At 53.4% G+C, this 19,739-nt stretch overlaps 7 protein-coding genes across 7 annotated transcripts; 2 read left to right on the plus strand and 5 right to left on the minus strand.

Annotated features, from left to right (window-relative positions):
• Positions 1 to 652: 652 nt before the first annotated feature.
• On the minus strand, positions 653 to 2,218 carry PG985_009365 (uncharacterized protein; the record flags this gene model as incomplete). The annotated part of the gene is made up of 1 exon (XM_066829133.1): positions 653 to 2,218. One exon carries the CDS (start codon positions 2,216 to 2,218, stop codon positions 653 to 655), a length of 1,566 nt encoding a protein of 521 aa, XP_066684045.1.
• A 200-nt stretch (positions 2,219 to 2,418) lies between these two features.
• On the plus strand, positions 2,419 to 3,136 carry PG985_009366 (uncharacterized protein; the record flags this gene model as incomplete). Its single annotated transcript, XM_066829134.1, has 3 exons — positions 2,419 to 2,650; positions 2,838 to 3,068; positions 3,117 to 3,136. 3 exons carry the CDS (start codon positions 2,419 to 2,421, stop codon positions 3,134 to 3,136), a joined length of 483 nt encoding a protein of 160 aa, XP_066684046.1.
• Positions 3,137 to 5,208: 2,072 nt separating this feature from the next.
• PG985_009367 (uncharacterized protein) lies at positions 5,209 to 6,025 on the minus strand (the record flags this gene model as incomplete). Its single annotated transcript, XM_066829135.1, has 2 exons — positions 5,209 to 5,757; positions 5,870 to 6,025. The coding sequence occupies 2 exons, from the start codon at positions 6,023 to 6,025 to the stop codon at positions 5,209 to 5,211; spliced, it is 705 nt and encodes a 234-aa protein (XP_066684047.1).
• Positions 6,026 to 7,459: 1,434 nt separating this feature from the next.
• On the minus strand, positions 7,460 to 8,636 carry PG985_009368 (uncharacterized protein; the record flags this gene model as incomplete). Its single annotated transcript, XM_066829136.1, has 2 exons — positions 7,460 to 7,522; positions 7,569 to 8,636. 2 exons carry the CDS (start codon positions 8,634 to 8,636, stop codon positions 7,460 to 7,462), a joined length of 1,131 nt encoding a protein of 376 aa, XP_066684048.1.
• A 2,061-nt stretch (positions 8,637 to 10,697) lies between these two features.
• PG985_009369 (uncharacterized protein) lies at positions 10,698 to 12,121 on the plus strand (the record flags this gene model as incomplete). The annotated part of the gene is made up of 2 exons (XM_066829137.1): positions 10,698 to 11,819; positions 11,879 to 12,121. The coding sequence occupies 2 exons, from the start codon at positions 10,698 to 10,700 to the stop codon at positions 12,119 to 12,121; spliced, it is 1,365 nt and encodes a 454-aa protein (XP_066684049.1).
• A 1,064-nt stretch (positions 12,122 to 13,185) lies between these two features.
• Positions 13,186 to 15,396, minus strand: PG985_009370 (uncharacterized protein; the record flags this gene model as incomplete). Its single annotated transcript, XM_066829138.1, has 1 exon — positions 13,186 to 15,396. One exon carries the CDS (start codon positions 15,394 to 15,396, stop codon positions 13,186 to 13,188), a length of 2,211 nt encoding a protein of 736 aa, XP_066684050.1.
• A 2,258-nt stretch (positions 15,397 to 17,654) lies between these two features.
• PG985_009371 (uncharacterized protein) lies at positions 17,655 to 19,508 on the minus strand (the record flags this gene model as incomplete). The annotated part of the gene is made up of 1 exon (XM_066829139.1): positions 17,655 to 19,508. The coding sequence occupies one exon, from the start codon at positions 19,506 to 19,508 to the stop codon at positions 17,655 to 17,657; it is 1,854 nt and encodes a 617-aa protein (XP_066684051.1).
• Positions 19,509 to 19,739: the final 231 nt, after the last annotated feature.

A 19,739-nucleotide genomic window follows, 5' to 3' on the forward strand; every position in this document is an offset into this window, starting at 1 on the left:
CTAGAGTAGAATACTGACACGAGATTCACACTCCATCGTCCAGGTAAAACTTGCGAGCAACGCCGACCCAGAGAGAAATCACGAGCCGTGCCTCGAGAGTATTCACGAGCAAGTATAGCACGGCAAAGTCGGCACATCAAGCAACAAAGTCAAAAGTTGCAGCACATGCCATCGTGGACGCCATCGATAAGCCAAAATCATCATGGAAGTTCAAAATAGATAAGGTGAGGACTAGGGGTAAGATGGTAAAAAGGATCAAGCAGATATATACCTCCTCTCTGTCTCTCTCTCTCTGCCCCGCCGTCTCCTTGACTCCAATCCCACCTCCGACAAATGGGGGGTGCGCGGAAGACAAAACCGTGGACCGGCCAACTAGACAGACAGACTTTGCCTGGTCGGCCAAATGAATGAGAACGCCTTGCAAATGCTGGGTATATTCCCAAATGTCCAATCAAAGTACAACAACCAATGTGCATCCACCATCGACTCATCATCTTCGTCATTTCCGATCCAAAAAGTGGTTTCGTAAATCAGGGGGCTCATCCAAGGAGGGGGCACGTTGAAAATGCCAAGTCTCGTTCAAAATACGCATTTTTGATAACGCCACATACTCCGTGTCCCTCACGCCAAAGTCGACACGATACGCCAATGTTCAAGTGGCTACGCCGTTGGTGCCAGCAGCACTGCTTCTCCTCTCGTGGCCCAGCCCAAGAACTTTCTGTATCGACCTCCGGATGGCTTTCCCTGTGCCAGTGCCGTCCTCGTGGTTCTCGTTTGCGTCGTGCTGTGTTCCCGACGTTACGTTGTTGGAGTGGGCACCAGTCGCACTCTCCCTCCTCCCGAGGAAGCCTAGGCTCATCCGCCGCGCTGTGCTAGCGTGCGATGCGTTAGACTCCCGCTTCTTCTTCTTTATAGCGACCACAGATGTGGGTGCCTCCGTTGATCGGGGCGGCCACTCGCCATCCCGCTTCCACCCAGCCACGCAGGCCCGAAGCACGTCACCGAGGTTTACAGGACATGCCGGTGTCATCGAGTGGACCACAATGCGGTCGTATATGGACGGGTAGGTTGCCGGAGTGATGGAGGCACGCATAGGATTGGCCGGCGGCAGAAGAGGTGGTGGGATAGGAAGCAGAATTTCCACGGGGTAGCTAGAGGAGTCACACCTCGTTGCAACAATCTTGTTCGAATCGGCATCCGACGACGAGGCAACAGCAGTCGAGTCTCCAGAATGGTGAGTGCTAGTAGGCGACAACGGCGATATGTGCGGTGCCCCATTGTTCGTAGGCGATACAGGCGGTGTAGAGCTGGACAGCCGCCAGAAAGATAGTCGGCGCGGTGCTGGCGACACGGGCGTCACGGGTGGCTTGGGTTTCACGCGGGCGGTTTTAGCGGAGGTCCAAGCATCCCGCCGCGCGTTGAAGCAGGCTAGGCCCCCATTCCAAGATTCCTCCTCCCGCACTGCCTTGCGCCTTTTCGCGCGCTTCTCAAGACCGGATGATTTGATGACTGATCCCACGGCATCGGGAGAGTCGAAGCGGTATGCTGAAGGTGATTCACGTTCGTCGACATCGTCGTCGGACAGGTCGGACGTCCATTCAGCCCGGACCTTGAAATGGGCCGGGTCATCGGAGACGGTGCTGTAGACCGACGCGGTATCATCGGCGGATTCAATTTCGTCCACCTCCAAATCATCATCACCACTAGAAGGGTGTTCACGTGACTCCTCCCCCTCGTGTGTCTTGACAGGGGTGTCTCCGGGGTGCCGTGTGTCAGCATGGACATGGTGGCTGTCCTCAGGACTTTGCGCAACCGGTGGCCATGTAAAAGCCCAGTCGCTCCGGATGGTAGCGGACAAGTACTTCTTGACGGCCTCTTTCTGCTTCGTCTTGTCCCGGCTCACGAGATCGGCGTCGTACTCCGGGCCATTGGTGGGCAGCGGTTGTGGCGGAGGTGAGCGCAATTTGGTCAATGGCAATTTGCCAGTCTTATATAAATCAGAGAAGATCATCTTGGATTGGGCCCAAGCCGACAACGTCCCCGTCGCACTTTCGAGGGAGGTTGGCAGTAGTGGTCCAGCAGGGTCAGATCCGACGGTGGCAACAGCAGCAGGCGGCAGGACATTTATATGCGCCTGAGCTTGTGCTTGTGCTTGGCCAGCTGCATCTCCAGATGGTAGTGCGGAGTGCGGGGCAGTGACATCGTTTGACGGTGGCATGAGTGGATTCGCCTGGGCTGGGGGAGAGAGCCGGTCAGCAACAGGTTGCAGGGGGACAAGGGGGCGTGGTCGACGGGACGGCCCAGTGTAAACTTCCCAATCGGCATTGTGCAAATCCAATAAAAATCCGGTCACGCTTTGACGATTAGAGGCAACTTTGGCTCTTGGGGGGAGGCATTGGGGGGGCCTGGACTCAGGCCATGTTGGGGTCCCCTCACTGTCCTCAGCGTGTCAAGAAGACGGAAAAATGGGGTACGAGGTGGTCTCACTCGAGAGGCTCGGCGCTTGAGCTGCCTGCAAATCGTACGAAGCGAAAGTACTCCTTCCTTAGCGGCAAGCAGCCCGAAGCAGACGGCAGGGGGAGCTCTCTTGCTTCAGAGGCTAAGGCTAACAAAGGCCAATGGCCAAGGACCAGCAAGGGAACAGAATCAGGTCCCTGCAGACCGAGGTCGACATGCTGACTGTGGCCCCCGAGTGGTTTATGCCTTGTTCATCATCGTTGTAGAGGAATGATAGCATGGTACGAGTAAGGAAGCAGGATTTTGAGTTGACGGGCATTTGAGTAGTGGTAGCTCTGGTAGGTAAGTAGAATCGAACGAAGAAAGAAGGTACTTACCAGAGTCTGGCGGAGCTTGGGTGGGAGGTACTGCTACTGCTGCGGCTTCTGCTGCTGCTGCTGCTGCTGCTGCTGCTGCTGCTACTGCAACATGGGCGGCGCTACTCTCTTCTGACCTTGGGCGGCTTTGGGAAGGGATCGACGGCTCCCGTGCTAGTTCAGCCTGCATAATGGATTGTCTGTCTAAACCGAACGGGAAGGGTGCAGCTGCTGTTGAGTTGTCTGTCCTGGCTGGTAAGTCTCGGTCTATGCAAATAGGATCTTCTCTCGGCTATGCTACAGGCAGGGGGCCTGCCGCCTAGGGCTCGCCTCGCCTTAGTTCTGAGCACACACGGGTCGGGATTCCCAGAGCTAAAAACAACACACACAAAGCCAGAACGGGATTGATTCGCGAAGTCGGTGTGTCGAGGCTAGGCAGAGAGAGGGGGGAGAGAATGAGATAACGGTACGCGGGATGGGGGAAGGATGAAGATGACAAAAGCCCGATTGAAACGGGTGGTTGCAAGCGGGAACTGACTGTCTTGGTTTCAACCGTTTCCGCCGATGAGTCGTGTCGTGTGACAAAAGGATCTGCAGCCTTCAACTCTGATTGTGGAGGATCCGGATTCTGGATGAACTATGGAGGGTCACTTTATTCCCATCATCAGCCACACCCCTCAGGGAGGCAGATTGCAGATTGCATATTGCAGCTTCCCAGCTTCAATTAGACTGCTGCAGTGACACTGACACTGCCGAGTAGGTATGTAGGTAGACCTGAGGAGGCTTGCATAAAGAATTGATACACGAAGGGAATAGCTGGTGCAGTGCAGATGCAGGAGGTATGCACGCCTAATACGACGAGACAATTATCCCCTTCCCCTAGCTTGCATCGAAATGATTGATTGGGACGCGGGTGTTATTTGCACTCACAGCTTTTTGATGGCTCTCTCTCTCTCTCTCTCTCTCGGGTCACAAAAAGCGAAAGGCATGTAACATGAGATCTCCTGAGCCCCTGCCAAACCCGGATGATCGCGACGGACAAGAACAAGGCCAACCGAACAGTACAGTGGGCAGCCTGTACGTCTCGGTGTTCTCGTGATAATTGAGCTGAAAAAACGAAATTGAAATCGGGGCAAGATGCTGGATGCTACAGGGCGCGAGGTAACAATGTACAGGCCTCTTCTGTCAACCCCGTCACGTCACGAAAACGGCGGCAAATACCGGTTTGTTTCTTTGAACGAATTGCGGGATGATTTTGTGGTGGTGTGACTTTGTGTTCCAATTCCTGCTTGTGCTGGGCCTAGCGAGCCTGTGCGTAGCGGGGAGCACCGACCCCCGGAAAGTATCAAACCCAAAAACGAAAACACCCAAATTCCAGTTTGGATCATCAGACGGACGACGGACGGGGGCGGCCTGACATGCAAGGCGCTTATTAGCAGCCAATTCATTCTCCACAATCTTGCTACAGACTGCATCTTTAATTCTTCGTGGTCCAATTCCTACCTTCAGGACAACCTCGGTATAGATGAGAGAAAATTCGAGAAGTATATCTATCTATCAATATGGCTCTGCAGAAGTATATGTGTGGCTCCTAAAATAAGACTCAGAATCGGTGGGAGCCAACATTTGGCCTCAATTTACACCTCACCACGCTTGATACCCACGACGACGAGGAGGCGTGATATATCTACATACTTGGATGCCCCTGACATCCAACCACACCCACAGTCGAATTCCACGTGGGCTCACCATGGCTAGAGGGAGGAGGGATGTGATGATACAGTGATAGTGGCAGATATATCGGGAATGCCTCGTAGCCTCCATGTGTCATAGTCCAGCCAATCTCACCTAGTAATAAGTGCATCTCCGCCGTATCCCCCTTTTCGGGAGGATGCAGCAGTACGCTCGTCAGGGATTACTACTTAACCTCATTCTCAAAATACAGTACTGTACTAATATTTGCCTGCCGCAAGTACCTGATGTCGAGTAATGGCGCTGCATTACCATGGAAGCCTATCTATCGCATGGAAGCCTATCGCAAAGAAGAACACAGGATAGATCACTCTTCTAGATCCCGTCATTCGAGCACGTTGCATGTCTAAAATGGCCAGGCCACTCTGCCGAAGAGCTCTCGTCAATATGGTAATGGCTAGATTTGGTTATGGGTGGCGCAGAGCTAGTATTGGTTGCGGACCTCATACCAAGTACATACTTAAGTGTGAATCGTGCTAGACAGCCAGTCCTCTCGTCTGATGATGCCTTGATGCTCGTGGTTCCTATTTGTAGGTTCACTTCACCATCATGGCCGGTCGGTGACTCGTAGAGAGCTACAGCCCAGTGCCCGACTCAATGCCACCAATCCTCTTCATTTTCGCCTATCCTCGTCCTTCCAGTCCTAGCCTTCATCTTTAACAGCTGATCGAGAGACAGGATCGGCAACACCAGAGGCCTCCACTGATGCTGCAGGAGCAGCAGGAGCACCACCGGAACCCGTCTCAGGGGCAGCAGAAGGAGCAGCCGTGACCCCAGTGCGTATCCGGCTCTCCGCCACGAGGGACTCAAACTCGGCCTGCATCTTGTCCTCGTCGAGGAAGTCCACCCCGAACTTTTCGGCGAGTGTCTTTTTGCGTCGTATCTTCTTCTTCTTCTCCTTGCGCGGCGGGGGCGGCGGTGGCATCGGCGGCAGGGCGGCAGCTGCCAAGACGGGGGACTCCGGAGCTATCAGCTCCGCTTCCATCTCGTCGATGAGGCTCATGTCCTGATCATCACCGACATCGGCGTCGGGGAGACGGAGCTCGTCGGGAAGCTCGTTGGTGCTGTCGACTCCCTTATCTGCAGCGTTGGTCTCGGCAGCCGAAGCATCGCCGTCATCGGAAATAAGGATAGGTTCCTTTGATGAAGCAGCTGGTGCAGCAGACGAGCGACGACCCGGTCCCTCCTGGGCCTGTTTTTGGTATCGATGGTAAGCCTTACGTACTGCTGCAGGAATAGGGGAGCCATCGCCGTGTACTATGATAGCACATTCATGGCCATAGATAGGGGCAGCAAGCTCTCACCTCGTCAAGGAACGTCTGCCGTCCCCTTTTCGGCAGTCGTGAGAGCGCCAATCGCAGCGCGTGCCGCTTCGATTGCTCAGAGGCTCCCGAACGCCAGCTGTGGCGTCGGTAGCGGCGGATGACACGTTTTTCAGCATCGGTGTAGAACTGAACCATCTTGGCTTGAAAGTGCTTATGACAGGACGATTACCAGGCTCCAGCGATGAGGGTGTAATGATGGTGTCGCAGGTCGCAAAAGGGGGTCGAATAGCCATACGATCTTCGTGAGCACGAGTACGCAGCTATAACTCTATAGTCGTCGTATGGCATGTATGTCGCCGAGGATAGGGGACAAAGGGATTTCCAAGTAGCAAGGCAGTGATTGTGATGAAAGTTTGGTTCCGTTACGAATAATTCAGCAATGCAAATGTCGGCGACCTTTATAGGCACAGAACCAGAGAGGAAGCATTCACAACTAGACAATATTCGAGCTCGGCGCTTCTTTGTATTCATACTCACCGGTGGAGAGCTGATGGAGAACCAACATATGGCCGACAGATTTCAAAAATGGGCACATTTGCAAGAAACGCACAAGAAGCTTCGATCTCATCGTTACGGACTCGGCGATGGCAATGTTGGTGGCCTTCTAAATACAACCAGGGTGTCAGAACTCACTGCGAGGAAATGAATACACTGGGGGCTATGTTGTATTAACCATCGCCGACAGATGTTCATCATTGGTGCTGTTGGAAGAAAGGCACAGGACGTGTATGTATTCTCAGATCGGTGAACAGACCTGGTAAGCGACTTTCGGTATTTATTCCACGTCATCACAGTGTCTTATACGGAATGGAGTATTCTCTTATTCGGGAGGTTTTTATTATTCCCTCTTGAGATGTCCTGTTCACTCCAAGAAGATTCCCAGGAAAAGTCAAGTCCTCAATGTTCATCTGGCATGGTCTCTCGATGGGAATAAGGGGGTATCTGAAAGCAGCTATGCAGTACACTTCATTCATACACGTAATTAACTCTTCTCTACTCCTCCCTTCTGTGTCCGCTTGCTACAGATATTCTGAACTGTGGTCGCTTCTTCTTCTTCTTATTCTTCTTCTTCTTCTTCTTCTTCTTCTTCCGCTTCTTTAATAAAACATTATTCATCATCATCCGCAAATTATTGACCAGACCATCTGCTCCCCTGAAAAAGAGAAAAAGTTCCCATCACAATTTGGCCTTGATGGGTTCAAAAGCAACCTTGGCTTCGATGATTAGTATAGGCACTTTCTCCTGTGTGTATTCCCAGCGCGCTGTAACGTCTTTGACGGGGGTCGAAGGGAGCATAAAAGATTCGACGGCGTGGTAATCCGGATAGGGCACGTAACGGCACCTATGCGAGTTGCTATTGGTCCGGTCGATCACGAAGATGCCGTGTTGTGGTGATACCCCCAACGCATCCGCCAGGCTCACAGGATAGTCCTTTCGGCGGTGGGAAAACCCCCCATAAGCTCGTGGATGGTAGGTTGCGACAGGAGTATGCTGCAATGCCCAGTTTGTCACAAGAGTTTCTCTTTCGCTTTGCTGGCAGTGGACGAGAGTCTGATCTGCTCCAGCCGCCTAGGCAGTTGTAGTAAAGTCGGTAACGCCATCGACCTGTGCCAGCGCTGCAGCAGGAGGTTGCTATCTTGCTGCTGCGGTGGGGGAACATTCTCGAAGAGAGAAAGACGCCCTTGACGCTGCGGATGGCGTCTTTCGTCTTCTTGTACTCGTCGTCTTCCTGCTGGCCAGTTCGGCCCATCCTAGTGAGACCGTACATGGATGCTGACTCGGACCAGGGAGGATTTCGATAAACCTTGTCGACTTCGTCTCTCAGTTCGCATACCCCAGAATGCAGGTTCGAGGTATCCTCGGCCCGTTTCGTGTACATGTCGGACAGTTCCTTGACGGCTGAGGACAGCCGCGCGAGTCGCCGAGCCTGTGCATCGACCGTGGACTCTGCTGTGCCGGAAGCACCTGGAGAGAGCGCAACGGAAGCCGGTGGGGGTGAGGTCTGCGTGCCGATGTCGCGGTGGAACATCTCGGTCGGGTCGTCGCAGCTGCTGCTCTTATCGTCTTCCGCGTCGGTGTAGGCCTCGGACTGTGACCGCAGAGGTTTACCGTTCTTGTATGGCACCTCGCTCACGAGACCCTCGAGCTTCCCCACCATGTTCGACAACTTGGCGTTCACGTGTGTGTAGTAGTCAGAACGCGCCTCGATTTGAATATCGACCATCGGGCTGACGACGAATCGCGCGGCGCCGTATAGCAGAGACCATGCTGTGCCGGAAACGCCGACGATGTCGAGAAGGCGGGATGGAGTAATGAGGGGTGGAGGTCGAGGAGAATGTGTCAGGAACTCGGGATAGGTGACAATCGGTGGCGTGTCGCTCGTCGTATATGCTGGTGGTGGCGTGTTGCTCGTCGTAGATGCTGGTGGTGTCGGTGGTGTTGCCTGTGGCATTGTGGGTTCTCCAGCGGTGACCTTCTCTGGCACGGTTTCTGGTTCTTGCTCGGGGGAAGCCGATGGCGAGGCAGAAATGGATTCTGTCTCGTTCTGTTCTGAGAGGAGCTTCTCGATGTCTTCACGTTGCAGACCCTTAGTTTTGAGGAACTCGACCATCTTGTCGCGAGATTGTCCTCGGACGCTCTCGTCGGCTAAGAACCTACGCGCCTGGTCTATGGTGGTTGGTTCAGAGCCTGTAGACTCCGATGCGGCTTGTGCCGGAGCATCGGCCTTCTGGTCTTCTTCAGCCATATTGTGCGTTGGTGTTACGCAGGGTTGTAAGCGATACAGGCCTTCCTAACTTGGGCGACAAAGGATGGGAAAAGAATGCATCAGTAAATATGAGCGACTGTGGATGGATGTCAAATGTATGCCTCGGCAGCTTTAGCTAAAGTTAGGAAGACAGGCTGGGGCTCCCCACACTCATGTTAGACGCCCCCGTTGTTCTTGCCCCGGTCCGATGTCTAGCGCACGTACCTGCCTAGGTTAAGTACGGGTAAATGTTGGGAGGCAGGTACCTACAGAAGTGACATTGATTAAACAAACATCGGAATAGTTGCCGATACTTAAAGCACTCGAACAGGATGATTAGTAGTATAAACACCCGAGATATATAGTATACAGGTGTAATAATCGATTATTATTTTTATATTTTTATATATTTATATATATATATTCCAAGCTGTCGGGAAAAGCCTAGCTGTTTGGGTAGTCCGGTGTCTTATTGATGCTCGAGTTGGTACCTCCTCTGGCGATTGCATTCAAGCCTGATATTCCTACCTACAGCAGGTGGCATACAAATAAGTATGCTCAGGCTGTAGGTTATGTAGTAATACAAGTCCAAAGGATTTCATTTCACGTCGCTTCGAGAAACCACGGGATTAAGGTTCAATCAAGACATAGCATTCGAAGTACCTGACCCTTCACCTTGAGCCTCACCGAAGATCCCAGCAACTGATCTCACGTGACTTTGCATGTACCGGAAGCGCCAGCCGGTACGAACCGCGACTCAATGCGGTCTCGTTCGGGAATTCAATCATAATAATTCCTGATGTGAGCTGGGCAGCTGCTGTTGCGTTGCTCTCATTTAGCTATTCTTGTGACCAGGGTCTGCATACTATCACGCTCGCAGAGGATCCTCGATACAAGTGTCGCGTCCGCTAATAAGGTTAGTTGATCTTCCAACGCCAGCCGTACGGTGGATCGGCGTTGCCCAGATCTCGGTCCTTCAAACCTCCAAGACTCAATCAGCCTGTTCATCTTCACTCTTCGTTCATAAGCGACCTGCCTGCCGCCACACCCCGTTCAACCCCCGAATCCAGGCCAAAAGGCGAGTAAGCGCATCTAGAGACGACGCAGTACCTCATTCAGCTCACTACCCAGACTAAATCGGTGTGACGCAAAAAGGGGATCTGCGAGCCAATCGAGTGCAACTCCACGTCAGAAACCCATTTCACCCATTCCATCCAATCCGTACAGCACCCGCGCATTCAATCAATCTCAATCAAGCCAGCACAGCCAGCTTTGCCCGAGACCAGGGGGGCGGCGTAACGAAACTGCAGGAACCCAATCGACAGGGTCTGCGCAGCTTGGCCAGGTAAGCCACATTGGGACAGAAGTAAAAAAAGGACATCGAACATCTACATATTTTAGACTTGTCGTAAGTGTGAGCCGCCGGCATATCTTCTTTTCTCCCTGTCATATTCTCGCCCTTCCCTCCTCATTTATTCTCCGCCTTGCGACATATTCATCCATTTCCGATTGGTTCAAGTGAATATAAGAGAGAATACGTCAAGTAGTATGTCGTAATAAGGGGTGGACAAAAGAAACCATTTGATAGCAAACAAACCACACGTACTTGTGTATCCGTCAAATGGGGAGTGGCATTGGATCGGATCGGTTTCAGGGTGCAGCTACTTGAGGCTTGAGCTCGACCTACTTCCCACGTGCGGCTTGCCGTTGGTTCCAACAAGGGAACCTTAGACGAAGGCATCTGGTTGGCAGCACAAAGGCTTTGGGAATTGCCATCTACCTAGCCTGGGGGGCGCCTCGTCTGTACCCTGACCACAACCAGTCTGGTCGAACGTGTCACGGCTACCTCTAAACGCCGCAAGCTTAATTCGACCTCTCAGCCCACCCCAAAGGCACACATCGAAACCTCCAAAAATCGTTACCCTTGCATCCCTCCTCCCATCGCCAGCTCAGCGCGACAACCAACCCATATATCCCCATCGTGATCCCCGCCCCATCCATCTACACCCCATCCCACCAACCCACATTCGATACATACATACCCCTGGATTGTTTCCCATCATGGCATCCCGTCCTCGCCGCGCAGCCGCGCAGAAGGCAAACACGGCAATTACTGACATGGTCGACAGCGACAATATTACAAGTAGTCGAACCGGCAGGATCATGTCTTCCAGGACTTCATCACGTCGGTCTGAGGGTAAGAGCGCCGTAGCAACTATCACACGCGGCCCTCCATCGTCTCCCTCGGATTCTAACCAGCATATGCATATTACAGTCAAGTTACCCGCCAGCAAGCTCCGCCAGGCCACTACCAGTCGCCCCACAAGCTCGTCCTCAGCCAAGGCCTCCGTCATTGCCCGGGAGGGCTTTATCGGCGGCGAGATATTGTCGGGCAAGAGGACTCGAGTGCAGAAGAAGAGCTACACGCTCGATTCGAGTGATGATGATGACGACGCTGAAGGTGAGGAGGATGCCGAAGGAGAGGACGACGACATGATCGAGGTCGGCGAGGATGATGATGCCGAGGGCGAGATCGTGGTGGACGACACAATGGACCTTGATGCCGACGGCGACGAGGATGATGCCCTCGGTGAGGAGGACGCCGAAGGTGAGGAAGACGACATGGACGTTGATATGACGCCGTCAGCGCCCACGATCAAGGTCTCAAGGCCCACCAAAGCAACCAGCTCCGCAAAGAACAAGACGCCAACCAAGGCGGCCAGCAAGCCCGTCATCCAAGCTAAGGACAGTGACGACGAGGAGCTCAGTGAACTCGAGAGCGAAGATGAGATCCAGGACACCGTGAAGGTCGGCGGTGGAGATGACCCAGATGAGGATGCCGAAGGCGAAGAAGATGACGAGATCGAGGCTACCGGACAGTTGCAAGAGGATGATGACGATGATCTCGGGAGCGACGATGAGGATGGCGAGGCCCCCGATTTGACCAAGATGACTAAACGACAGCGAGCACGATTTGAGGATGACGCCGACGGTAGTCTGCTGAAGCTGTCTGATGGTAATCATTCCCCCTCTCTATTTGCCCAGGTGGTGGACTTTGCTGACCCCCCTTGTGTAGAGGTTCAAGCCAAGAAGGTCTTCACTGCGGAAGAGATCTCTATGCGGCGCGCGGAAATGGCTCGTCGACGACGCAATCTTAGCGAGAAGCGCAACGAGGAAGTCAAGGTAGGTCCTTTGGCTCGAGCGTCTCTCGGCCGTCACATGATACTAAACGAGTTCTCTAGATGGAAACCATCAACAAGCTTCTCAAGAAGCAGGCCCCCAAAGCTAAGTCCAAGGCTCAACTCGCCAATGACGAGTCTGAAGCTGCAGAATTGAACAAGGCGGACCCCATGTTTGTTCGATGGATCAGCAACAAGGACGGCAACCGCATCGCCGTCCCCGAGGAGATGCTCGGCGGCCCCCTGGGCAAGGTGTTCACCCCTGGCGGCCTACGAAGTGGGAAAATGGTGGAGGAGGTCTCCTAGGACGACGATATGTCTAACCAAGGCCATCCCAGTCGACAGACCGGTAGGAAGAAGGAGAGCTCCTAGGTTATAGCATACCTACACCAGGTTGCGAATCAATCCCTTTGTTGGGTAGCCTCTCGAGCATCATGATTTTAAAAGGCGTATCGGTTTCTTGTTTTTTCTTTTAATAAACGCATCCGTCTTGGGAAACACCCGAATTATTTAGTAACTAAAAGCGCGTCGAGCATAGAGTGAGCGGTTTATGGAGCGTCTAGGTTGGAGGTACTTTAGGCATGCCCAGAATATAGATATCACTCCCAAACTTTCGAGTCGACCGAGTTAGGTTCTGACACGATAATTGATTCATCACATCATTAACAACAATATCCACGATCCTGTCATCATCAAGAGTCGCAAGCAGTCACAAGTCACGGCCAAGAAAGTCATGTAGTAGCCCATCTCGTATATTTCTATTCTGGTAGTGTATCTGGAGAAAGAAATATCCACAAACGCAAGGGACTACTAACCCTATCAATAATGCCAGTCCTCATCATATATGTGTCGTGAAACACGTTCCGCGTCTTTAGATTAATGTATATACTGAAATCGACGACCATAAGATGTCCGCAGTTGGGCTCTCTGACGCGACCACCCTCTGCTCTCCCTTTTTCTCGTATGTGAGGGTGGAGTCGTAACCATGAAGCGCATGATATATAACAAAACGACCAATGCCAATGAAAAACGCCTTTCGTCCATGGGGACGATGATGTGGTATCAAGAGTGAGATATAGAGAGAGAGGAAATATAGGAAGAAAATCCTTTAATTTCTTTTCGCTAGGGAGACGGCGTAACCAAACCGACCAAATGCAAAAGACGGAAATCAAATCGCTTTGTTGTTTTCGAGACAACTATACCCCAAAGGAGCCAGCCCCCAGGGTAAAGGAATGTTGCGTGAGACCAGCCACCAACCCTTGATCGTGATTAAGAAAGTAAAATGTTCAAGGCAGTGGGGTCCAGCCAGTACCCTGCTGTTTCTCCGACGCGGGGTTGGAGAAGGAGGCCCGGCGCTGAGCGTAGTCATGCTAGTACTTCTCGTTGCCGTAGTTGCCCGTCTCGCCGTAGCTGCTTTGTCTAATATGGCCGTGCTGCGTCGTGGGGTTGGACCGCGGCGTCCGGCCGACGGTGGCGTACGCGTCGCCAAAGGGGTCGCCGTTGTTATTCCGGGCGCTCGTCATGAACATGGGCGGACCTTCACTTTGGGAACGGCGGACGAAGGCGGCGGTGCGCGGGGACATCGGGGCACGGTTGTCGCCCGTGAGAGACCGGTTCTGGTGGGTGCCGTAGCCGCCGCTGGCGGCCGGGAAGGCGGCCATGGTGCGGATGATGCCGATGAGCACGACGACGATGTAGACGAGCAGCAGGCCGGTGGAGATGAGGGCTTCCTGGATGATGCCGTTGCGGAGGTGGTTGGTGACGCGGGTGACGGCGCCGGTGACCTCGTCGGTGGTGACGCTCGAGGGCGAGGCCAGGAACGTGGTCATGTCCGAGTCGCCGTCGATGGAGCGCTGGGCGCCGGCCGAGAAGGTGTCGTTGCCGAACATGGGGAAGCTGACCTTGGAGTGGTCGTGCACCCACGTCAGGCCCTTCTGCACCGCCTCCACCTTGAGCCCGACCAGGCAGCGCACCACCTCCTTGATCGGGTCCTCCAGGATGGTCTTGCCGAAGACCGTCGTCAGGCCCTTGTCCATCAGGCCCGTGAAGGTGTTGAGCGTGTCGTTAACCGCGCCCGTCGCGTTGGTCACGTAGCCCAGGACGTCGTTGTTGATCTCGTTCTGGAACGACAGGACCACGCTGTTGGCGTCGCGCGCCCAGCCCTCGGATACGCCCTCGAGGCTCGTAACCACTTCGTTGGCGAAGTTTCCGACCTGGTCGGCGAGCGCGGGCACTTCCTTCTCCACGGCGGCAAGCACCATGTACTGGCACAGACAAGAGACAAAGCCGGCGATGGCCAGCGATAGGACAAAAATGGCGGGGATGGAGGTACCGTAGGCGACCGCCCACTGAATCAGGTTTTGTCGCTGCTGGTCCTTGCTGATCTTCTCGGCGGCTTGGATGCCCACTTTGGAAGTGAAGGGGTGGGCCCCCATCATCATGAAATGGACATCGTCGTGCTTCTTCTCGCTGAAGGTCTGGGCGTACTGAACGGTTCGTCGCCAGCGGTAGATCTCCCAGTAGGCCATGGGGATGCACACGAGGACGGCGAGAATGCAGATGACGACGATGAACGCAATCTTGGCGGTGTGGGCGAGCTTGAACAGCTTCTCGAAGAAGTCGACGATGCCGGAGTTGTTGGAGCAGAAGGACAGTGCCTCCTTCTTGGCAACGGGGAAGACGGAGTCGTCGAATTTCCAAGCGCCATAACTGTCGTTGAGGGCCTTCTTCACCAGGTCGAAGGGGATCGAGACGGCCCGGCGGGTGAAGTTCTGGACGTCGTCAAAGTCGGGCAGCTCCTTGTTCAGCTTGTTCAGGTCGGAGACGAATCCCGAAGTGTCGATCTTGACGTTCTTGAGCTTGTCCAGGTCGGGTCCCATGTTGATCTGCGGCGTTTTCGGGGGATCCTTTCCAAAGACACTACCGATGCTGCCGATGCCTTGGCTGATCTTGCCGATGATGTCGTTCATCTCGTCCTGGACGCTGTCGCCGACCTTGGCAATGTCGTCGGTGATGGGGCCGATAGCTTTGTTCATGGCGTCTGTGGTTTTCGTGATGACGGCAGCGGAGACGTTGAGACCGCCATGGACAGCAGCGCTGATCAGGCAGGTGTAGGTCGAAGTCATCATGTTGATGACGAACAGGATGAGCTCCTTGACACCAGTCAGGATCATATCAAGGATAACCATCATGCCATGGACAGTTTCAGTAATTCCCTTTGCAGTCAGGCGGTTGACTCCGACGGACAGGTAGTGAGGCATAGAGGCCATGGCACTGCCAACATCCTCCACCTTGGTACAGGCCGATAGAGCCTTAATCTTGGCCTCGCCGAGGTTGTCGTTCAGTCCGCCCAACATGAGTAGCACCCGGACAAGCACCAGGATGAGGAGAATGGTCCATCGGTTGAGCCAAATCTGGGATAGGCGGGCCTGGAGTCCGAGGTAGGGTGCATGGCCGTCGGTCCTTACGGTGCCGGTCTGTTGTGTGTATGTGGGAGGGTCTTGTGGGACTTGGGGCTTCATTTCGAAGCTCTCGCCCTTCAGAGATGCCGGAAGGGCATATTGATCTTGTCGCGACCCCATGGTGAGGGTGTTTTTGCGTATGCTGTCAAACAAGGCTTAGTTTTCTTCGTGGATGGTATAGCTTCTTTTGCTGGAGAGTGTAATGCAAGGCGCAATGTAAATGCCAGAAGTAACAAAATTTGTGTGTATATCGAGTATGTACCCAAAACGGAATATGGCCAAGTAGAAAATGAAAGGTTAAAAGGCAAGCCTTTGAAAGTTGTTTAAGAGAATTGAATGTGTGTGTTATAGAACAATGAAAGTCAAGGAAAATGCCCCAATAACAGAATCAACCTATTGTTCCCCGTGACTCCATAAGAAAGAACAAGAGTGACAGAAAGGGAAAACTGGTGATTGTATTGAGGTGTTGGAGTTAGGTGAAGGAGTCGTGGGCAGACATGTCGAGTAATGGGGACGAACAATAGGAGCCGGAGGGGGACCATTAAAGACAATCACAACGCACCTCACACAATAGCCAGCCAAAAGACCGGCTGACTGTGACCGACAAATCAGACTGGGTTTCAAGAGTCGAAATTCAGCAGCCTTCCTTTGTTTCGGCCTGGGCTGGCAAGCAGACGCTCTCTTTGTCGGCTATGGGTCCGGGGTCACTTAAGCGCTGCCTCTCAGCCAGTCGATTGTCTCTATCAGGCCGGCAGCCGAGCCGTACGAATTTGGTCTTGGCTCAAATCTTCAAGCCGAAGGGTTCCCAGCTCGGTTTATTCTTGTCCTTGAGCCGCGCTTAATCTTCAGAGCGGGTGCGGTCGTAGGGTGGCTTGGTAATTGATAGGTTGATTGATATAGTTCACTCCGCCATGTGCTTACACAGAAGTCGTATAGATCAAGATCTCGCCGAGGGACACGGGGCTATACTTGATATCATATAATGAACGAGTTAAACAAGCTGTGCAAGGGGACGCCGGCCTGGAGTGAGAGAGGCCTTTTTAGTATTCGAATGGCGCCCATCTTTCCAGAAGTTCGCCATCTCGAGGGAACTCTGGGACTGGCATTTATGTGTAGTGCCCATATGTCTCGAGGCATGCAGTGACGACATTGGTCAGATCTGGGTTACTGGGGGGCATATCTTGAAGAGGAAGTGGGCTGTGCCAACAAGCAGTCCAGGGTTTCTCTTCTGCAAGTCAACATGGTCTCGCGGCGGTGTCTTTTTTGGGCAGTAGCTAAGGTTAGCTACACGTACAAGGAAAAAAGACGATGAACCACCCGCTGGCGGGGATCTCGGGTGACTAGGTGACTACTGCAGCCACTCATGAGTGTCCCTGAGTTTAATGCAGGGCACGAGGAATGTGAGGGCTCATATGGACGATAGGAAAAAAAGCTGGGGTCGAATCTTGGTTCACCGTCGCTCAAGCATGGGTGGGCCCCCAAGACATGGTGAGTTGGCAACCAATCAAGCAACCTCAACTTGACTTGTCAAGAACTAGCCGCTTGGCAGGCTGATCCGCTTCTTCTTTCTGAGGGTTCCGTCCTTTTTGCCACTGTCCAAAACTTGTTTTCTCGTGATGGACAGAGTCTTCATTAATTAAAAATGATGTCGGCTGGTTGATTTTGGTCAAGTCGGCATCGGACGGCCGAATACACCTGCCTGATTAGAGAGAGCCATGTTGAATCCGTTGCAAGATGGGGGACACGACCCGACGGGCGGCGACATGGTGTTTGGCGGCTTTGGTCGTCGGGATTTTTCAAGGAGAGTAGCACGCACCCAACCTCTTGGCTTCCTGAGGTTGCAGTAGCTGAGGGACTCGAAGGTTTGAGCTTCTGCACTCGGCCGCTGATGATTGGTTGCCGGTGCTTTGACGGGAGCGCCCGGCATAGCGGGTCTGTTTAAGCGCCGAGTTTCATCAACCACTTGATATTCCCAGCGTCAATACACACGAGACGTCCAGTCGATGCTTCGGCGCCTATCTTGGATGGGAATTGTAGAAAAACGCTCGAAGCCAAGACTCTAAAAACAGACTTCTTTCTTTCTGGTGGTTCGGGAGCCATGCTTGCGTCGCACGAGAGAAGAAGTTGCTAGGCGCGGCGGTTGGGCCGCGGTTGCATCGGAAGAAGGATGCAAGCGGTCTTCTCACCCATCTATCTCAAATGACACAACGCATGATTTTGGCTGCAGAATCGTCAAAATGTCACAGTAGGTGCAGTGTCACATAAGGCACTCATTCGTTAGTACAAGATCATATTACATGGTTTGAGCACCGCTGAATCGAGTGATGGGTCTGACAAGCACAAGACATCTAAAAATCTATATGTATATATATGTCCTACTATGCCATGTCCATGGCCTCATTAACAAGTGCCCAGCATTTCCTCATGCCAGTACCCATGGATTCCTCTTCAATGTCGTTGCTCCACCGGCTACCTGAATTTGTGCCAGTTACTGCAGGCGCACTATGGGGATCAAGACCCTTGACGCTGAAGAGTTGAACGTGCATGGTCAGTTTGAGATGCGAGAACAGCCATGGCACGCTTCCAAGTTCGCCGACGTGCTTCAACCTCTTATCGCCGGCAGTAAGGCCCAGCACATCATGCACATAACGTGTGGCGATCTGTTTTCGTGACTTTGGCTGAGTCTCGCTGGGGTCCGACAAGATACTCGATGGGAATTCCCAGAGTCCAGCCAAAAGTCCCTTTTCGGGGCGTCGATGTATTAGATAGTGCCCATCCTCGCGCCGAATGGCACAAACCAGTGTCTGCTCTTCTCGGACTGCCTTTTTGACGACCTTGAGGGGGAACTTCTTTGCATGATTCGTAATGACTGACATGCGGGCAGCGTCGTCGGCAGGGGAAGGTGTAGCCTTCTTGCCCTTAGCAGTGAAAAAGAATGATTGTAGGGATGTCTGCTTCTGCAACTGTGCCTTCGCAGTCTCGGTGGGCTTCTGGGCGCCGTCGTCTAGCAGGGAAACTTCTTCAAATGGCTGACACAAGGTGCACCCATCCTCAATATCAGGGACAATGACCCGTGATGTCGAAGTCTTGGGTTTAGATGGCTTGTCCGTGTCAGTGGCAAGCTTGGTCCCTTCGCCATATGCGCGGCAAGTCGAGGAAATAGGACAAGCCGAGCAGTTTGGGTTTGGCGTGCATATTGTTGCCCCTAATTCCATGAGACCCTGACCCCATCGTCCAGGGCCGTCGCTAACGGCGTGTCCATCGTTCCCAGTGCTGGGTTCCTGAGTATCTCGCGCCACGGCCTCGACCAAGGCAGTGGCTGCGCCCCATAAGAGGTCAATGACGGCTTTATCAGTTTTGACATCCCCCAAGAGACCAAGTTGCCGACTTAGTACACGCAAGACGTTGCCATCAACCATGGGAGCCGGCCGTCCAAAGCAAATGGCTGAAATGGCGCCAGCCGTATACCTGCCCACGCCTGGTATCTGGGCTTGGAGCTTTTCTATTCCGGCCGGCAGAAGCCCTTGCATATCTTCGGCTTCACAGACTATCTTCGAAGCCTGGTGGATTCTAGTAGCACGGCTGTAGTAACCGAGCCCACGCCAAGCAGCAAGCACATCGTCTGCATCGGCTGCAGCCAAGTCGTGGATAGTGGGCCATTTCGCCATCCATTTGTTCCAGTAATCAATTACGGTGGCGACCCGGGTCTGCTGCAACATGATTTCGCTGGTCCAGACTTCGTAGGCACGACGCTCGAGCTGCTCGCGAAGCACCGCGGCGTCGGGCACTGAGGACGGGTCGATCCAGGGTTTCCGCCAGGGCATAGCACGAGACGCGCTCACGCTATCGAACCATTCAAGTAGAGAAGCGCGCCCCTTGGCACTGTCTAGGAGAAGGGGGCGGTGATATGACAGAGGATGTTGTCGCTCAGGGAAGACAATAGTAAGCGTGTCTGGTGCTGCCTCCGCCTCATGGCCGAAGAGTTGTTGGGAAAGCTGGGAGGTCTTCTCCCGAGAGCGGTTCCCTGTCCCGGCGGCCTTCCGCTTCTTTGACGCCGGTTTCTCTTGTTCCTCATCTTCGAAAAATTCGTCACTAGACTCGCTAGCGACAACACGCTTTTTGCTGGCCTTTCTCTGGGTTTGGGCAAGCGACTTCCCCTGATCACTGTCTTGGACTGGTGCTACATCTTGCGCCGACGACCGCGACGCGGCACTTCTTGCTGAGCGCCGCATTACGAGCTGGATTCCGAATCAAACTTGAATAGAAGGGTCTGGCTAACTCAGGAGTTGAAACGTCGCCACTACAGCTTAGTTCTTCTTTTCTGTCTCTTGTTGGGATCCAGTATTCCCTTCAGCTAAAGCTTTACCGCGAGCTACAGCTTGTGCCAATTCGTTTCTTGCATTGGAGTTAGCTACAAGAAGTTTTAATCAGAAATACACTCTTCTAGCAACTTACTGGTCCTT

Source organism: Apiospora marii (assembly GCF_038362585.1).
Source record: "Apiospora marii strain CBS 49790 chromosome Unknown utg000005l_segment0_segment0, whole genome shotgun sequence".
Classification (NCBI taxonomy): Eukaryota; Fungi; Ascomycota; class Sordariomycetes; order Amphisphaeriales; family Apiosporaceae; genus Apiospora; species Apiospora marii.